This window comes from Pleuronectes platessa, chromosome 12, assembly GCF_947347685.1.
Source record: "Pleuronectes platessa chromosome 12, fPlePla1.1, whole genome shotgun sequence".
Classification (NCBI taxonomy): domain Eukaryota; kingdom Metazoa; phylum Chordata; class Actinopteri; order Pleuronectiformes; family Pleuronectidae; genus Pleuronectes; species Pleuronectes platessa.
Genome location: NC_070637.1, coordinates 19,245,148 through 19,263,666, shown reverse-complemented (window position 1 = coordinate 19,263,666; position 18,519 = coordinate 19,245,148). Strand labels below are relative to the sequence as shown.

Here is an 18,519-nt window from a genome sequence, read left to right as displayed (position 1 = left end):
AACCCGACAGGACGGATTACCATGAAACTTAGTGGATGGATGTGGGTCAAGGAAGAACCCATCAAATTTTGGTGTGGATCCGAATCAGGGGGCAGATCCTGGATATTTCATTTTTTCACTTTCTTTAACATTGTCAGATTTATTTGAATAGATTTCCTGATTTCTCGGGGCCTGATGGTGGAGGTATGCGCTCTACTGAGTGCTATTCCAATAAATACACGAGCTTCTAAATCGTCTGTGCAGCAGCTTATAAGCACGATGATTAAATGTTCTTATCTGGCGCCCTCTAGTGGCTGTAGTAATTATGACAGGAGCAAAGGGCGGATGTCAGGTTAAAGAGTCCATGATCACGTGAGGTTGGGATGGTTTGATGGATTAGATTAGTTTTTGTTGCTTTTTGTGTCCATGACCATTCCATGACCATTTTTTCTTTCTGTAAACATGTCAACAAATGAACTCACTTTTAAGAAAGTAGGGGTTTAGCTGGAGGAAGCTACCAAAGTTTGATCATAGTAGTTATCATAACCAGGGTGATGAAGGATTGGTACATTACTGCTAGTTCTCTCTGCGTATTTATTATTGAAACCATGACAGCCAATGCTCTCACGTGTCATATCTGAGGGTGTGACCAATAAGTGTACTCCAGGGTGTGTCACTACGCAGTGACATCACTGGTGGGTGCAGCTACAGGTTCTTCTGACCACACCCACAACCAGATGGCAGTAAAACGCTGCTGTTCAACAAGATATTTAGTTAATATCAGTAATAAGATCTGTCAAGTTTATAGGAAAAAAAATGTAAAGAATTTACGTTAAATTCAAAAAAATATAAAATGTATGTTCGTTCCCATCCACTCATGATTATTAGGAGATGGGCGCATCTAGTTAAACAGCTGGTGGCGCTATTGATCTGGTCAGGTGTCACTGCAGGAAACGAAAGATGACTTGATGAAAAGCGCTCCAGATAAACTTCAATGAATGAATACGATGTAGAAAATGTGATGGAAATATGGATTTTATATTTATTTCAAGCTTAACTTAAGGAAAGTTATTGTCTTTGGCTTTTTGTGAATTTTCAGAATTTACATAGTTTCTTTCTATGCACAAAATTAAAAAAATGACTAAATATATTGGTAATTGTGTCTACTTTAATTACCAATATAATTCTACTTCTATGCAAAGTGCAGGGGGCAGAATGTTTCCACAATGGCCACAGGTGTTTTTCAGTTTCACAATATGACCCAGTCAATTTATTACGAGTGCGTGTAGTTAGTCGGCATCAAATAAGTGTATTAAAATCATCGGTTTACAAATACATGACATAACAGGGAATGTCTTTTAAGACTAACAGTGTTACTTCAAGGTGAACAGTGATTAGACACATACACACACACACACAAACACACACACACGCACTAACATACGCACAAGAGCAACAATGACAACAGCAATGCTTTGGATTAGTGAAAAAGTAAAAAAGAAAAATCACAATCTTGAGTCTCAGTGACAGAGTTGGACATACACTCAGTTTTAACAAAATATACACAGACATACTCGACCATATGCTCTAAATCTACAGTGGAGATCTTTTCTGTTTTGGTTATAGTCATTAATGTTCAGTTTTATTTCATCGGTGTCATTTGATATAATCCATCTCATGTGTCTACGTACATATATATTTTCTTGATTCTTCTGAGAGCAGTGTGTACTATCATCGGATTCAAATCAAAGATTCAAAGGATCATCTAAGAGAGACATGTCGCCAACTTTACTAATCTCCTCAAAAGTGCAAGAATGTGACGTGGGACAGTGTGTGAGTCCTGCCGACACATCACTCAATGACACGGCTCTGCCAGCGTAGAGACCGTCGTCTTACTGCAACACGTGTTCACACGTCTGACCAGCCGACGGAGCAAGCGCACATCGATACCTTGATCCAGCGTGAAGAGAACGTGTCGACCGCATGACAAAGCAAATCGGACTCAAATCCTCTTTAAAGCTACAGACAGCAGTGTGGGCTGAGGACAGGGAGTGGGTTGAGTTTCTCTCTCTCACACTTTTATCGGCCTGACAAGAGGGGGGGAAGATAGACATTTATTTATGTGACAAGAAATGTGTCATTGGAACAAAACAACGTTCACGCTAATAATTGTCCAAAAGGCATTCGTGCTTCAATTTCCCAGGAAGATACACTGGTTGAAACTGATTATTCTTCAAAGTCCATAAGTCCTCTGGTATTACATCTTGCAAATGTGCTGATAAAATAACTGCATGTTTTGAATCATTGAATAATTCGCTTTTTTGATGAGACCAGAGGTGAGGAAGCAAATCACTGCACGACAATATTCCCCCAAAGCCTTTTTTCTTAAGTTATGATTTGTTGCTTTAATGGAACAGCTCATAACCCCCCCCCCCCCCCCCCCCCCCCCAGGGATTCAGTTTTTACTCTTTTTTGGAATGTGAATCTTGCCAAGCGACGTTATTTGTCCAAACCCCGGCCCACTGGCCAAGATATGCACTTGTTGCCTAGCAACGCAGGCTCACTGAGCATCCAATCAAGAGATTGTGAACAAAGCCGAAGCACAGTTAGCTTGCATAGCAATAAGTCCTGAAACCGGCAAATACCACAAGTTCATCTGGCAATACAAGTGTCATTGGTACAAAAGTAGGTTTCAGATTAGATTTTTTTTTAATTCTCTCAACATGAGCGATGGGGATTAAGATTTTGATCATTTTATTAATGAACAAAACCGTTCCCCCTCATTTTAGAGAAATTTCCCCCTAAATGAGCTTTTCAGGGGTTTGATAACATCTGAAACAAAATGTCTTTCTATTTCTATCGAAGGAGAATCTGTGACTTGGCGGCACACTGCTGGATGTGGCTTTACATCACCTGACGAGCACGTTATGCAGCAACACAACACATTTGGGTCACAATAGCCGTACAAATACATCCTCAGGCTCAAAGTCGCACACACAAATGGCAGTTCCAACTTGCTGAAGAAATACACAGGGACCAAAAAACAAAACAAAAAACCCACCTGGAGCAGAAATCATTTTTCACATCGAACAAGAGAACATCACAATCCAGACTCTTTATGCATGCAGCGTGTGAACACACCATAGTCCTGGTTTAATAAGCTTTACAGGGCCGCGTGTGTTATATATCAAGTAGCCTTCTGATGTGTTTAAAGAGTCACACAGGAGATTCGGGCTCACGCCAATAACTTCCCTCTTTGATAAGAGTTTAAACTTGATGCTGACATCATTTAAACAGTGAATTCTTCCCGGTGTCACTGTTCCTGCCTCCGTCTGCTTGTGAAACTGCTCCTGCTGATGGATCCTCAGTAAATGTGTGTGTGTTGGAAAGTTGCAGCTGAGGCGGGTGTCCCATGGCTCATAATTCTCTAATGTGTGAGTGTGTCGCTGTTGTGTTAATGATTACTCGCAGTACAACAAAAAACAACTATAGAGGGAGAGAGACACAGGCTTGGCACTGCTTCAGTATTATCACATAGACACAGACGGCGGAGTCTGTACAACCATAATGAAGGGTGTAAATACATGTGTGGGGATTGTGTTGGTGTGTGTCTGAGTGTGTGTGTGTGTGTGTGTGTGTTTTTGCTTTGCGCTCCTTGTTGTCCTCCTCCTCCTCTTCTTCTTCATCCTCTTCACTGTGTGGGGGAGCAGTCATCAAGATCCAGCAGCTCTCTCACCAGTCTCTCTCCAAACTGTGCTCGGCTGTAGCGCTCGACCGGGTAGGCGTCCGACATCTTGTAGAGGATGTAGGCGTTATTGATGGCGATGCTGATGCTCAACCAGAAGACCTGCTGCCAGGTCTTGTTGGGCTTGTGGAAGATAAAGTACCTGTGGGACAACAACAGCCACTTAAACACTTACATGTCTACACCACTAGATCTTATTCATCCAGTGGGCTCTAGTTTAGATCACCTAGAAACTATAGAAATAGAGGGAATGAAATCTAAAATGTCTAAATACAGGCCATTTCTTGAACATTAGTCATCATAAGTTTCACATACTTGCTGTACTTGTCGTCATATTTGCAGATGTAGCTGAGGTGCGCCGCGAAGGCCTCGACAGCCAGAGGACATGGGATCTCCCCACTTTTCCTCTTGATGATCAAACCTGCCGGGAATCAAACAAACTGAGAGTGAGAGAGAGAGAGAGTGCAGAAGAGAGAGAAGCTCCCGCGGAGGGGATTAATGTCCTCCAGACTCTGGACCAGTCCCAATATCTCTTTATACTTACGGTTTCTTACATGCCCGTGCAGTCATCCTGTACCACTGCACTTTACTCAATAACCTTTCTATACAAGCCACATTTTTTATTTTTTTACTCTATTGCCTTTCTTTATTTTGATTCTGCCTGCTGTTGTAAAAACTACATTTCCCCGTTGTGTGGATCAGCAAAGTTTTATCTTATCATTTTCTTTATTTTGCTCTTTGTTCTTCGGCTCCTCCAAGGTTGCATTGTTTAAAGAGCTTTGTTTACAACACACACTTTCAGACGTACATTGGACTTTAAATTGGTGAGAACACAAATGTCTGAGTCAATTGCTTGGGCGTCTTTTATGCCGGACCTCCGACTGAATCACTAGCTGCAAATCAGTTGCACATTTTGATTTGGCTTTTTTATAGGCTTGGAATTGGAGACTTCCTATTCTCTTATTACTCTCCTTTAACTTCAGTGGTACCACTCTATTTCTGCACACATACACACACATGCACAAACACACACCGAGGGGAAAGAAAATCAATAGTGGGTAAAACCAGTTTAACGGATCTGAGGCTTGACTTCCACTCTCCTCAATCAGAGGAGCTCAGGCACAGGCTGCGGTCCTTCAACTTGGTTTAACACCTAACAAAACCGTCTCATCCAGAGTGGATTAGGCTGTGAGCGGGGGGGGATGCTGTTGCCTCCCTTGAATGGGATTATCATGGATTAGAAGCTCTCAATAATGTTTCCCTGAAAGCCTAATGATGAGCTTATTTCACCTGATGGTTATTTGCATCCATTCATGATAGTTTAATAATCTCTAAAAATAATACGACTCACCTGTGATTTATTTCAAATATATTTGTATTTATGCAATAACTCCATATTAAGTGCACCATATCCTGTGAGCACACAAACTGTTAAAACTTTTATAAATTAGACAAAATAAACCTTTAGAGCTTCAAAGGAAACTTTGATTAAAGATATTTTGGTCATACAGCCTCTTGTTTACTCGCTTCTTCTTTGTTTACCTTGTTTAGTTGGGGAGTAGGCGTTGCTGAGGAACCTGAAGTGTCCCTTGTTGTACCAGCTGATCAGCGACATGCCGCCCTTCATCATGACCCGTGATTGGCCGCGCTGCGCGGGCGTGGAGCCGCAGACCAGCATGCTCTGTGGCAAGCCGGTGCAGTCGCTCTTCCTGGTGCTCAGCAGACCACAGCAGAAGATGTCTGGAGGCAGATTCATGTGAAAACAAAAACAGTGAGTAAAATAACTAACCATGAAGATGTGTGATATTTCTGGAACGGTAATGGCCTCCCCCGGCACTTAATACAGAATAAGTAATACAGCTTAGAATGAAATGATCAGCAGATTAATTGATAATTAGATCAACAGAAAAATGTAAGTCTATGTTATATATACAATATCAAATATTTTTTGTTTTGCACCGACAGACAAAACAATGCATTATAAATCAAACTGGGTAATTAAGAAAATTACAGATAATAAAAAATATAACCTGATATCAGTTTCTATCTAGAGCTGAGAGTTTAGTAAGAAGTGGGTTGGACAACTCACTCCCGAGTTTTTCGGGATATTGTTTAATTGCTTGACTAATTTTTTAAGATAATTAAATTGTAAATGCACCATCTCTCCTCTTCTTTTCTTGAAATCTTTGTGATATGTTGTTTCTGTCCCTCTCGCCATTTCAATTCTTCTTTTCTTCCACGGTCGAGCAGAGACCAAACAATCCTGGTGCCGACTGCTGCTGATTTCTTAATGCCCTCAATTTGGAGAATGATTTCAATCAGTGATGTGTGTGTGTGTGTGTGTGTGTGTGTGTGTGTGTGTGTGTGTGTGTGTGTGTGTGTGTCTGTGTGTGTGTGTGCATGTCCACAGTTCGTGCTGAAGAGTCTAGCACCGGGTAATTAAGTCTGTTAATTAACCCAGCATGATAACTTAAAAAGAGAATTGTCAGACAATGTCTTCACAAGCTCAGAGCTGAGTTTGTTCAGCTGAACGTCTCCCGGTAGCTTCACCCAATTAGTACGACTGAATATTGATCACATCTGTGGACTTGTGTTTCTTTCATTGCTTCACCGTCGAGGCTAAAATTGCTCCTTTGTTCGAGTTTAGGCAAAGAGCATTTGCGATAAGGGGAATGTAAAACTCTATGAGATTGTATCATCAGAGGAGTCTTATCTTGTCTCATATAAATCTCTAATATTTTCTGTCTGCCTTCACTGATTCACTCTGTTGTGACAACATTGTCCCACTTCCGCTCCCATGATGAAAGACGGAGGCAGGTCACTGAAGAGAATTCTAATGGGACTCATCCTACCAACTTAATGGGATTTAGCTTTCATAGTAAAAGATGCCTTTGGTATAATGAGCATGAAGATTACGGATGAAATCAAAGATGCATTATCTGCGTAAAATATCACAATTTCCAGCAAAACCATTTCCTTCAGATCTTTTCATATCGCCTTCGGTTAAAGTAACAGAAAATCGGAATAATGTTTTTTTTGTGAGTCGTTAACAGTTCAACTAATTCAGAACTTTTATTTGTCAGAGGTTAAACTGAGTTGTGTTTCACTTAAGCGTCCACTTTACCTATCGATTTATTTCCAAGCTGTGACCAGACTGAACACCCCCCAGTGAATCATCCCTGATTTACTATGCAGGTCAACAGATGTATGCTGCTGCAAAGCATCCTGGGGGCTGGTTTCTCATTGGCTCGGACAGAATATTACACTTGATTCTCCAGTTATGTCAAAACAAGAATAAATAGCTGCTTTTTAGATGTGCACTGAACTCAGGACATTCTCCAGAGGTTTTTCCTGCCAGCGCCCTAGTAAAATGTCTGGTTAATGTCTGAGTGAGCCCATGTGAAGAACATCTGGAAAATGTGGACTGTGCGACAAATACAAAATAGAGGAATCATACACGTACAAGACGCCGCAAATGAAATTCAAGAGTTTTTGATATGGGTTGATGCTGGTGTCATGTGATTTCTGCAGTGGAGTCAAGTCCTGCGTCCTGCTGCTCTACCCGAGCACCACCCCTCGCCTGGATGTTCAGGACATGTACCTGCTGTTGTGTACACTTCTGAGCCTGAGCATCACATGCTATGTTGTTCACATATAAAAGGCAAAGACAGAGAATGCTGGGACCGTCGAGATATGTATTCTTTGAAATGTTGAGCTCTTTAGAAACGTCCCCAGCTGAGGGGAAAACAGTGACTTGTCATTTCACATGTCTCTGAGATGTGGTTACATATGTTCCACTTGGAGTGTAAATACAGACTTTATCCTTCTTCCTGTCGGTTTTTAGTCTGGGGACACCATTATCACGACATGTTAATAAAATTGTTCAGCAAATAATAATTGCAAGAAGAGAGGGAGAGGAGATGACGGGAGGGAAAACAATCTGTTCACCGAGGCTGAAATCGAGGGAGAAGAGAGGGAGGAGATGACAGCTTGTCATGTTTATCAATGCAGCGTCGATACTTTTCAGTTTTCGGACCTTGTTTGCTGAATTCGGTGAAAAGGCTGAGGCTCGTAATGGACGGCCCGGTGAAGATGATGGTGTTCTTGCCGGAGATGTTCTGGCAGAGCTGCTTGGCCACGAGGCTGTGGAGCTGAGGCTTGTTCTTCAAGGTGGCCAGACCGTCTGTGCCCTGGCCGTCCTTCAGATGGACTGAGATCTGGAGAGAGAGAGAGAGAGAGAGAGAGAGAGAGAGAGAGAGAGAGAGAGAGAGAGAGCATGTGTACGTTTAACAGAAACTCAGTATTTATTATAAAAAGTCTATTTATATGGCACAGTTCTGGCCTTGATGACCACTCAAATCACTTTACAGCACAGTTTTGACACGATTACACATCAATTAGCCTCTCATGGTGCAATTCTGGGTTTAGTAAATTGCTCAAGGAAATTTCTGACAGAGTAAACAAATTGTTTATTATGGAGAGGGCGAATCTACAGCTCAAACCAGACTGGGTTTGACTGAACTACTCTGAGATCAGAGATGAGTCATGCTCGCTAAGAGGATTGGTAGAGAATTGGTAATGTGATGGATTGAGATGAATGGGAAAGGTGAGGAATATGTTATGATCAGGTTATATTATTGGATTGAGACTGGTATTAATGGACTATCGTCTGAAACAGGTATGATAACATCTCAGTATGGATTTAGTTTTATATGAATAAATAAAAAGTGCAAAAAAAAAGGGACACAATTCAAAAGAAACATGAGTAAGAGTTTGAACTCCAAAGAAAACCAGAGTGAATTATACAAGCATCCATTTAAACCCACAAATTATCCAGTGTCACTCTTCCACTTCCTGCTGCTGTTCATGAGCTGAACAGCATTAGTCTGATTAGCTGACATCTACGTCAGACGTATGTGTGTGTGTGTGTGTGTGTGTGTGTGTGTGTGTGTGTGTGTGTGTGTGTGTGTGTGTTTGTGCGCACTGGCTAATGGATTCGCATTGATTCACTCCATTGATTTGTTAAATTTCTTAGATTTTGTTTCCAACCTCAACACAATTCATTTAGAGAGAGGAGACCTCAGTGTGGACCCACGTCAGAGGACTGGTTACGACTGAGTGACGGCCAAACAGCCACAGTCTGTGTGATCGTTAAATGGCATAATGGAGAATGGCTTTAAATAACAAAAGCTGTGAGATTTAAGATAAAAAAAATGAGAATGATGAATCGTGAGATTTATCAGTTATTTTCTTTGATATAATAATAATAACTTTATTTGTATAGCAATTATCTAAACAAGGTTGCAGCGTGCTTCACAAAATCCACGGCAAAAAAAAAGAATGAACTAAAATATAAGGTTTTCAATTCAGTTCAATGTCAAGCACCAAACCAATGATTAGAAAAAGAAAGAAGAGGAGATTGAAATTCTCATCATGGCTGCTCCTCTCTCTCTGCTGATCTAATCCTGGACTCCATCCAGGCCGAGGAGGAGACGTCTCTCCTGCAGTGTGAGTGTCACAGTGAGCTCAGAGTTACAGAAGTGGTCGGACTCATCTGACCCTCCAACATGGAAGTGCACTGACCTGCTCTTTATCGTTTCATTCCCCACCTGTTCCCTCAGGAGCCTGTGCACTGCTGGATTGTACATTTATGAGCAAAGGCAGGTGACATGAGGGACGCTGCAGTGTGTGTGTTTTTGTGTGTGTGGGTTTGTGTGTGTGTGTGTGTACTTCTACCCAAACTGAAAAAAACAGCAACAACAATACCTCTGATATATTGAACCGTAACTACCTTTTACACCACAATTATTCTCCCTCTGACAATAGTGAGGTCTCTAAACAACCTGCACACTGTTTCTGGAAAGAAATGTGGATGTTGAATTTTTAATGTGACTATTCATCGCCACGAGCAGGAATCCATTCACCTCCACTGACAGAGCAGGAATCTCAATGACAGGATTCATGTAAATCAGGATCATTACAACTTCAAGGATTCTATGTGTATTCTACAGTGTGCCACAAAGATACGGTGAATCTGAAATTCAATGCATTGTTTCCTCCTCAATATTGCTACCTGACAGATGAATCCGGTGGAGGTGCACTGTCGAACCCAGAGGCTGAACTTCCTCTTCTTCCTCTTCCTCAGCTCTCTCTCCGTGCAGGTGGTGATGAACACGGGATCCTCGTCTATCAAGGGCTCGTGAAGAACCTGGAGACACACAGACAATGTCGACGCCCACGTGAGTTTGTATTCGTGGATTTTTACATAACAGGAGCTGAAAACAAGACATCGATTTTTTTTGTGTGATGGATAGAAGCGAGCCTGTGTGTGAGTAACGTTACAGCTGAAGCCGAGCGAGAATCAAATCGAACATCCTCACAAGTCCTGCATGTGTTGGAGGGAGATACTGTCGAGGAAAAAAAGGGACTGAGCAGAGGAGGTTCAGCTTTGTCTGTAAAACCCTTCAGAAAAATCTCATCTTCCTCTTCAGTCTCATACTGGTTCAGTTGATGCTTTGTCCTTCATGTTTGAATCTACAAACACTAAGTGCTCACACACAAAAATACATCTTAATGAATGCAACAAAATACAATATATTAAATAAGAAATAACGTCTTTATGTATCAAAAAGGACCTTGTAGCGTTTTATTTGACATGGAGGCGATAGAGAGATGCAAATGGAGGGATGTTGTGGGACTGACGGCTCGCTCTAGTTAAGAGCCTGGCAGCCGACCAACAGCCCTCTGCCGCTCTGAGGCCGAGAGCAACAAGTCATTTCACAGTCAAATACGCAGCTATGGATACAAGAGTGAAAAATGAATGAGGCTCTCCAGCCAATGGATGGATGATATCACTCAAACCATAATGGCCTTTTAAGAAAATACATCATCCTCTATTTGCCGCACATTAGCGTAGCGCCATCTGCTGCAGCTCGCTCAGATATTTCCCTCAGGCATTTAACAATTTTTAGATTTCATGCACCAGATTATTCCGATGAATCGATAATTAAATATCCTGAGTTTCGGTTCAGACTGGAAACAGGACATCGACCTCTTTCTTGCAGAGTCGCACATAAAAATGGGCAGATTCTTTTTTCCACCGTCTGCAGAGCAACAATCTCCGTCTGTGCCGCTCTCTCTATCTGAGCCCTCTCTCTGCCCCTGGCACTGAAAACCAACAGATAAAACTAACTGGCCTAGATACACGTGTAATGACACGCACACACACAAACACACACACACACACACACAAAGGCACGCACGCACCAACACATACATGCCTGCCCTCATTGTTTCTTTCACTTTTTCCTCCAAGTGGTTAGAGACACCATTGTTTTAGAAAAACCGCCAATTACACCAGCTTTGACATTTTTACTCTTTTACATATCTGAGTGAGACGTGGATGTGATGAGGATCTGTTTTCCTGAATGCACCGCGACGCAGATGTTAGAGCGCTCGTACTGTACAAAGACCCAAAGCAATTCAGTCGACTCCTTCACAGAAATACATTACATTTTAAGAGCTGGACAGTGGCTCCAGGGGCCCACAGCAATATGGTTATCCACCGCTGGTGCTCTCGTCCGAACCCGGCTCTGAACACTACAGAGATTTGATCGTTGCTGTGATGGCAGAACATTTAGTAGAACGAGAAAATCCCCGAAAGGAAGTGGAAGCAACGTCGTGTCGGCCAATAACAAACTAAACACATCCGTTTTAGCGAGTCACTACTTTTCAAGTCAGGAATAAAATGAATTGAGCTGGACATGAACAATCTGTAGGAAATCACAGCCTATGATTTCTTTTCATAAATTACATTCAACGCCACCTGCTCGTGTTTTTTAGCAGGATTACATAAGAACTACTGGACAGATAACCACGAAACTTAGTGGAAGGATGCAGTAAGGACCAGGGAAGAAGCCATTTGATTCTGGTGCCGATCTGGATCAGGGGCTAGATCCAGGAATTGTTATTCCCTTTCTTTAACACTGTGAAATAGGTCGTTTACAAGAGCTGATTTGATCTGAATCACGTTGTTTAGCGTGATTCCTTTTTAAACCTGCAGAGCTGCTGATCATCTGGAGAAGAAAGTGAATAAACTCCAGCTCACCCAAAAATAGAACAGCAGATCTGGAGCGCACTGCCCTAGTTGCATCAATGCAGATGCAATTCACACAGGGCAACTGAGAACAAGCAGAAGTTAAATCTTCTGGAGGGAAGTCTGTTAAACATTTGTGCTCGCCTAAAGACTTGTTGCATAAACGGTTTCCAAAGCAGGACTCTGGTCGACCTCACAAGCAAATTCCTTCACATTTCTATTTCAAAAGGTAATCTGGGAATCCCTTAGCTACTGTATTAAAAGGGCATGTATATATACATACCTATGAGTAAAACGGTACCCTAAAATCATCTGTATATCACCTTGAAATTCTTGAAATACTATGAAGTTAATGGCAGATAATAAAAACAGTAAATATCCACTGTGCAGTTAAATGTGAATGTAGCATCTAGTTGCTCCAAATCATCATAAGACCCCTGGAGTATTGTACCAACCTGAGTCTGAGAAGGTCTGAACGTGCAGCCGAACGACTGCTGCAGTGAGTCCAGGAAAGGCTGGATCTTGTACAGGCCCTGGTTGCTTCCTTGCGACGGCCGGAAAGCCACGATGTGGAAGTACTTGAGGATCTTCTCGAAGCGCGCCTGGCTCATCTTCAGGGCGATGCTGCGGTTGCTGAAAAAGCCCGAGCTCCAGATGCTGAGCACCGACTCGCAGCGTTGCACGCTGGTGGAGGTGACGAAGCCCAGGAAGGCCTTCATCTCCTGGGTGGTGACGGGACGCCAGCCTTCGTCTGAGCCGAAGCGCTCCTGGAACTTCTTGGCGTACATGTTGGTCTGGGTGACCATGTTCTGGATGCAATTGTCCGGGACGAAGAGCTGGAAAAAGTCCAAGGCTGTGGCGGTGGCCGGCATCTTCTGAGCCGGGCCTGGATGAGGACAGGACAAAAAGGAAAGAAGAGTGAAATGTTGTGACAGAGAAAAATGGACAGACCTACAGATCCATTATGACCTAATCCCTGCTTTTAAACTTTGGCACTGATGCTTCAGTTTGAATGACTTTGCTGAAATAAAGGTTTCTCTTTTGACACTGTTAAACATGATGGATACTGCAGGTTTAAATGGTCACTGCTCACATTCAACCATCATCACTTGTCTCTTTCATGAATCAGCCACGACAGCTTTTGGTGTGAATGTCATCGGGCCCAGGGCAGCAGGCAGGAAGTTTACACAACATGACAGCCATCACACGCTGGTGCTTGTCACAGCGTGATGCTTCCGTGTCTTGTTGCTTCAGTGTTACGCCGGGCGATGAATCAAAATCACGCTCTGATGTAGTCGTGTCAGCAGTGAGTGTAGAATAAAGGGTGTCTGAAGTCAAACTGTCACTGAAGCATCCAGTATCAACGAAATCGAATATCATCCTTCTATCATATTACCATGTCTATTCCCAACAGGGGACCTGCACCCGGTGGGAGCTCCTGCAGGTGTACAGCAGACCCGTAGAGGTTGAGAAGCTACTACTACTATTTAGAAACAAATGAAATTACAGCTTCAGTAAAATGTATATCCCTATGCTAAATATGCTGCAATGCTGGAAATTTTAATAGTTAAAATCCATCAATTAACAGTTTATCAGTTGTCCTTCACATGTCCACAGAGGAGAAAGTGACATTTACCTTCCATTTAAAAGTCCTGTGTCATGCAGCTTTTAGGTAAAAGTAACACAGTCGAGCAGCGACTGGCTCGATGCGTTCGCTCTATTAAATTACACATCTTCTCCGAGGTTGTCAGATCCACGAGAGAGAAATTTGTACGTTTAGCAGAACAACTTCAGGCTCAATTTAACAGCACAATCTCATTATCTCTGCATAACAGCGAAGTCTCTCAGTCTCTATCCATTCGCTGGCTCTGAGTGGATAACCTAAAATAATGCTTCAGCGATTTAATGCCGAGTTAAAGATAATAAGTACAAGTTTAATGAAATGGCAGGCAACATGTGGAGGAGGACAAGAGGAGACGGAGTACGAGCCGGCCCACACGGCTGACGCTCGCTGCCAAGACGGCAGCAGGAGCCGGGCTTGGCTCGAAATCCACTCATTTGCATTCGATTAGACTTAAGAGCTAAATGTAAAATCCAGCCTAGCTTCCTATGAGCGAGCCGCTCCTTGTTAAAAAACCATCAGACATTCAGATGGAACGTCCACCGAAGGACAAGTGACTCACCTCGTCTCATTCCATCTCAGGAATGAAGCCAAGAAAGATATAACCCGAGGAAGGGTTTCCTAATTCTCTTTATGGATATTGGAATTGATTCATCTGCTCTGGAGCAGATACAACCTTCCTCCACAGGTTTCTTCTCATTATACATCTCTGCCAGCTGGAGTTCAGTCCAGCCTGTTTCACTCTGATTAAACTGGATCAAAACATCTACATATTTCTGCTTTTAGTCGACTGATATCAGCTGATTTTTGTCAACGAGGGAAACCTTGAAACATCAATATCACACATAACTCATAACAAAACTCCACTCATGTTGAGCTGCAGATGAATTATCCCTGGTGATTATCGGCAGTTGAAGCGTTTCTATTGTCGCAGGACAAACATGTCTCTGCTCGAGCTGTAATAGCCGTGGATTGAAGAATGAGAGATTATCGTGTGCAGAGGATAAAGACTTTGCCGAGATGAAACATGTTAATCATACTGTATTACTACACTATAAGAGAGTCCATGATCTATGAAATAGCAAAACTACTATTTTTATGCAAGAAATCTGGAAAATAGTGCAAGATGTCTGAACTGACATTATTTTATACATTCAGTATTATATAATTACACCATATTATAGCGATGAGATGTAAATTGTATTTATTTATTCATGTACTGCTTTATTTGTTATTTTTATTAATGTTTCGAGTTTGCAGCGTCACGGATCTTGTGGTCATTAGAACACAATTCCAGTTATATTCAATTATAGTTTACCTTTTAGAGTTTTTGCAGAATTACACAAATACAAACAAGTTGTATCGACTTTATGTATTTTGCTTTGCTTTGTGTATACCTTATTTGGAAAAGAATGAAGAGTCAGACATGCAACCGGTAAATATACAGTACCTCCCAGTACTCGTGCTCAGAAATGAGAAACACAGGGTGGGACAGATAAAGTGACATATGGAGAGCAGTAATCTCAGCAGAGTGAAATAATAAATAGCTCTATAATTCCCCTCGACATCTCGATGAGGTGGTTACATATTATCAGATGTGCATGTATTCTACATAATCCTCGGCTTGGTCCTTTGCCACCGGTCTTTGCACTGCAGGGGAAACAATCTCACGCTGAGTTAAAGATAATCAACCTCATGTCTGTCACAGACTTTCATCTGTAAATCACATTTTTATGCAAGTGCGGTTTTCAAAAACCCTGCACCTGTTTCACAACCGAAGATGAGTCGCTGCTGTAACTATGATAACAAAAAGTTGGAATCTCTAGGTAGCCGTGATGTTTTCTGATGGCAGCTGATGATTTATGTACGGGGGTGCGGGTTCTCAGAGGATCAGAGCTGTCAAACCAACTATGTGTCTGTGTCAGCAGCCGGACACTGAGGACGCAGAGAGACAGAGAAATGGGCCGGGAGACAGACAGGAAGGGGACAAAAAGACAGACACCAGTTCATCTGACTTCGTGGAAACTGGCGAAGCAGCTTTCTGACCCATTCCATTAGAATTGGTGGAGAAGCATATTTGTGCTGATCCTCTGGATGCAGTCACTCCTCAGGCCGTCCACATCAGAGAAGGGTCCTGGCTACTTGTGGACTCGAGTGTGATTATGCTGCATCCATCCAGCCGGGCGACTGTAAATCATCTGATGGCAGGACCACACCCTCGCTGGCTGGGCTTGTGCAAACACACAATATAAACCAGGCCAGACTATACAAAGCAGACAGACACACCTGCTGCCTCCCTCTTGCTAAAGTCAACATCGCAGGACAGAGCAGGATGGGAGAGTTCAGTACATCCTGTAACACGCCTCTCAGCAGAGGACCTCTGGTGTCACCCCGGCTTAGCTCAGCTTGCTTCAGATTATTTTGGATAAGTGAAACAGGCACCGCTCCAAATCTGGGCCTAGTCGCACAAAGCAGGATTAATGAAGTTAGCTGGATAACTAGAGAACAAATCCAAGCAAAGCCCGAGAGGAGGCTCTGCCCTGTAAACTCAAACTTGTGGTTTAAGAAGTGAAGCACAGAGCTGCTGTGGGTTTTGATGGCTGTCATGCTCAGTGCTTTCACCAGCAGGAAGACGCCACCAACCTCAATTTGGACACCATAGATTCAGCAGAAGATGCAAATCAGATTCTCTTTGCATGCAAACAGTGCAGTTTTAATTCTGCCAAGGAGGTTATGTTTTCACCCTCATACCTGTTCGGATTACCATGAAACCTGGTGGAGGGATGCGGTATGTGTCGCTCAGTTTTGGGTGTGGATCTGGGTCAGGGATCCAGGATTTTTTTCCCCCCACTTTCTTGAAAATTGTGAGATGTTGCTGATATTTTTATTTTTTTACAAAATCCGGCATATTAAGGGAACTGATATCTATGAGTCTGTGCAATTTGGTGCAGCTTAATTGAATTTAAGGGAACTGTTCGACCTTAGCGGATGTATAAGTTCTACTGAGTGCTATTCTATCCTGCAGTAGATTCCTGTGACTTGGCCTACACTCAGCTTTGTGTGAGCTCTGTAATGCATGACTGTGTGTTTCCGTGCTGTGTGTGTGAGGACTGAGGCTTGGTCCATATATGCTGGAGCCAAATACTAGTTCTCTTCCAAGGGTGCAACTGTTCATCTCCACCAATCCTCTTTGCATCAGCTGAGGCAAAAGAAGGAGATGGGAGCGGAGAACGTATCCAAACAAAGCCAGACTGAAGGCGCTGCACAATAAACCCAAACCTCAGTCAAACCCTGCTGCAACCTCGCTGATGTTTACTGGATTTATGGACAAAAACTGATCCGAGCACAGCGTGGAACACATTGAATATCACTTAAGCAGCATGAGAACAGTTTGTAAGAGACAGGGAGGTGTGGGAGCATGGTGCTGTTTAACTGTCACGATTCACACACACACGCACACACACACACAACCACACACCCACACGCCCACACGGCTGCAGTGAAAGTGGAAGTCCTGCATCACTCTTCGCTAACAAGCTGGTCCTCATTGCTGCTGACACCCTGAAGCTGCAGGAACACACACAAACAAACACACACAAAATCTACACACACCCTGCAATGTGTTGAACCAGGAGAGACATCATGCTTTCACAAAATGTTATTGTATGTCTACCTGTCCTGAAACACACACAAACAAACAAACACACACACACACACACACACACACACACACACACACACACACACACACACACACACACACACACACACACACACCACAACCACCATCAGCAGATGCAGCAGCTATAAGTCACTGTAGCACTTAACCATGCAGAATCATGCTTCTCTCCCTCACCACAAACACACACATACACACACACAGACACACAAACACACACTACAATAAAACATGACATGCACTGGCATATTCCTGCATGTCTCCATCCAATCACTCCATCCTCCACCGATGACCTTATTCACGCTGTGGTGCATCACGTCTCTCACCGTATGTGTCTTTGTACGGCGGCACCGTGACATCCTGCAGCCCCTCCGTCCAGCCCTCCTCCTCCGCCTGGCTCCGGGACAGAGACCCCGGGGGACCGGCTCCGCTGCTCCCGCCGTGGCCGCTCTCCCTGTCGCCCCGCTTGTGGTGCTGCTGCTGCTGCTGCTCCCCCTCGCCCGTCTCGGCGATGTAGTTGTCGGAGTCTGAGTCTCCGGAGGTGCTGTAGAAGGGGTTGTCGCTGCTGTCATCCCCGGACTCCCCGAACATGTCGTCGGATATCTGCAGGCTCTCGTACCGGGACCGGGCCGCCTCCAGGAGGGACAGCGCCTTCCGGCCGCACTCCGCCATCTCCTCCTGTCTGTGGTGATGCTCTCCCCCCTTCCTCCCTCGGTCTCACCCTTCCACTACGGCGGCGTGCGGAGTGGTCACGATTTTTTTGCAAGAGCAGGGAGGTGTAAGCCTCTAACGTAGCGGGTGCACCCTGCCCCTGTCTCTGGTGTGTGGATCAGGATCCCCCCGGCGCTGCACTCCAGGGACTCGGATGCGGAGCCCGGCGTTTCAGGGGCGTGTGGATCCGGGGAGAGCTGTCCGCTTCAAGGGTACTGAAATCTGCCCACAGCGCTGCGCACTGGGCAGGACCGTCACGGCACAAATCAGCATCCGGGTTGAAAATACAAGAGGTTTGTGCGCACAGAGAGAAAAGCGAGCATTGGCGGCTGCTGCATCAGCTGACACCACAGCCCCGCGCCGCCGTCCAACCACAGATCCCCGAGCAACCTGCACCCACCGGGATGCTGCACATGAGGATGAGGGAGGATGAGATGGTACTTCAATAAAAATGTCTGACACAGAAATGTATAATATGGGACAGTGTTTCATAATTCCACAAGCTCCATTTTGCAGCCCTTGTATTAACAATCACAGAATCTCCCTCAGGTAAAACTGCTCTAGTCATTGTTATTTCTCCAGATTTCAATCATCTTGTCTCAATCCCCTTTTTAACTAAACTCAGAAGTATGACATAGTCATTCTCCCCTCAACACAACTTAACGTTAAGATAGAAAAGTGACAGTGAT

At 43.7% G+C, this 18,519-nt stretch overlaps 1 protein-coding gene across 1 annotated transcript; it reads right to left on the bottom strand.

Annotated features, from left to right (window-relative positions):
* Positions 1 to 2,428: 2,428 nt before the first annotated feature.
* pgbd5 (piggyBac transposable element derived 5) lies at positions 2,429 to 17,791 on the bottom strand. The gene is made up of 7 exons (XM_053437047.1): positions 17,446 to 17,791; positions 12,275 to 12,705; positions 9,798 to 9,932; positions 7,761 to 7,941; positions 5,267 to 5,464; positions 4,040 to 4,145; positions 2,429 to 3,866 (listed from the first exon to the last, which is right to left on the bottom strand). The coding sequence occupies exons 1-7, from the start codon at positions 17,789 to 17,791 to the stop codon at positions 3,671 to 3,673; spliced, it is 1,593 nt and encodes a 530-aa protein (XP_053293022.1). The 3' UTR covers positions 2,429 to 3,670.
* Positions 17,792 to 18,519: the final 728 nt, after the last annotated feature.

Bases quoted from the DNA above. Each gene is read 5' to 3' on its own strand.
- pgbd5 (XM_053437047.1), bottom strand. From the start codon at position 17,791: ATGGCGGAGTGCGGCCGGAAGGCGCTGTCCCTCCTGGAGGCGGCCCGG. The intron at 9,933-12,274 runs GTTGGTACAATA...GTGTGTCTCCAG, and splicing joins TCAGACCTTCTCAGACTCAG to GTTCTTCACGAGCCCTTGAT. The intron at 7,942-9,797 runs GTAGCAATATTG...CTCTCTCTCCAG, and splicing joins CCACCGGATTCATCTGTCAG to ATCTCAGTCCATCTGAAGGA.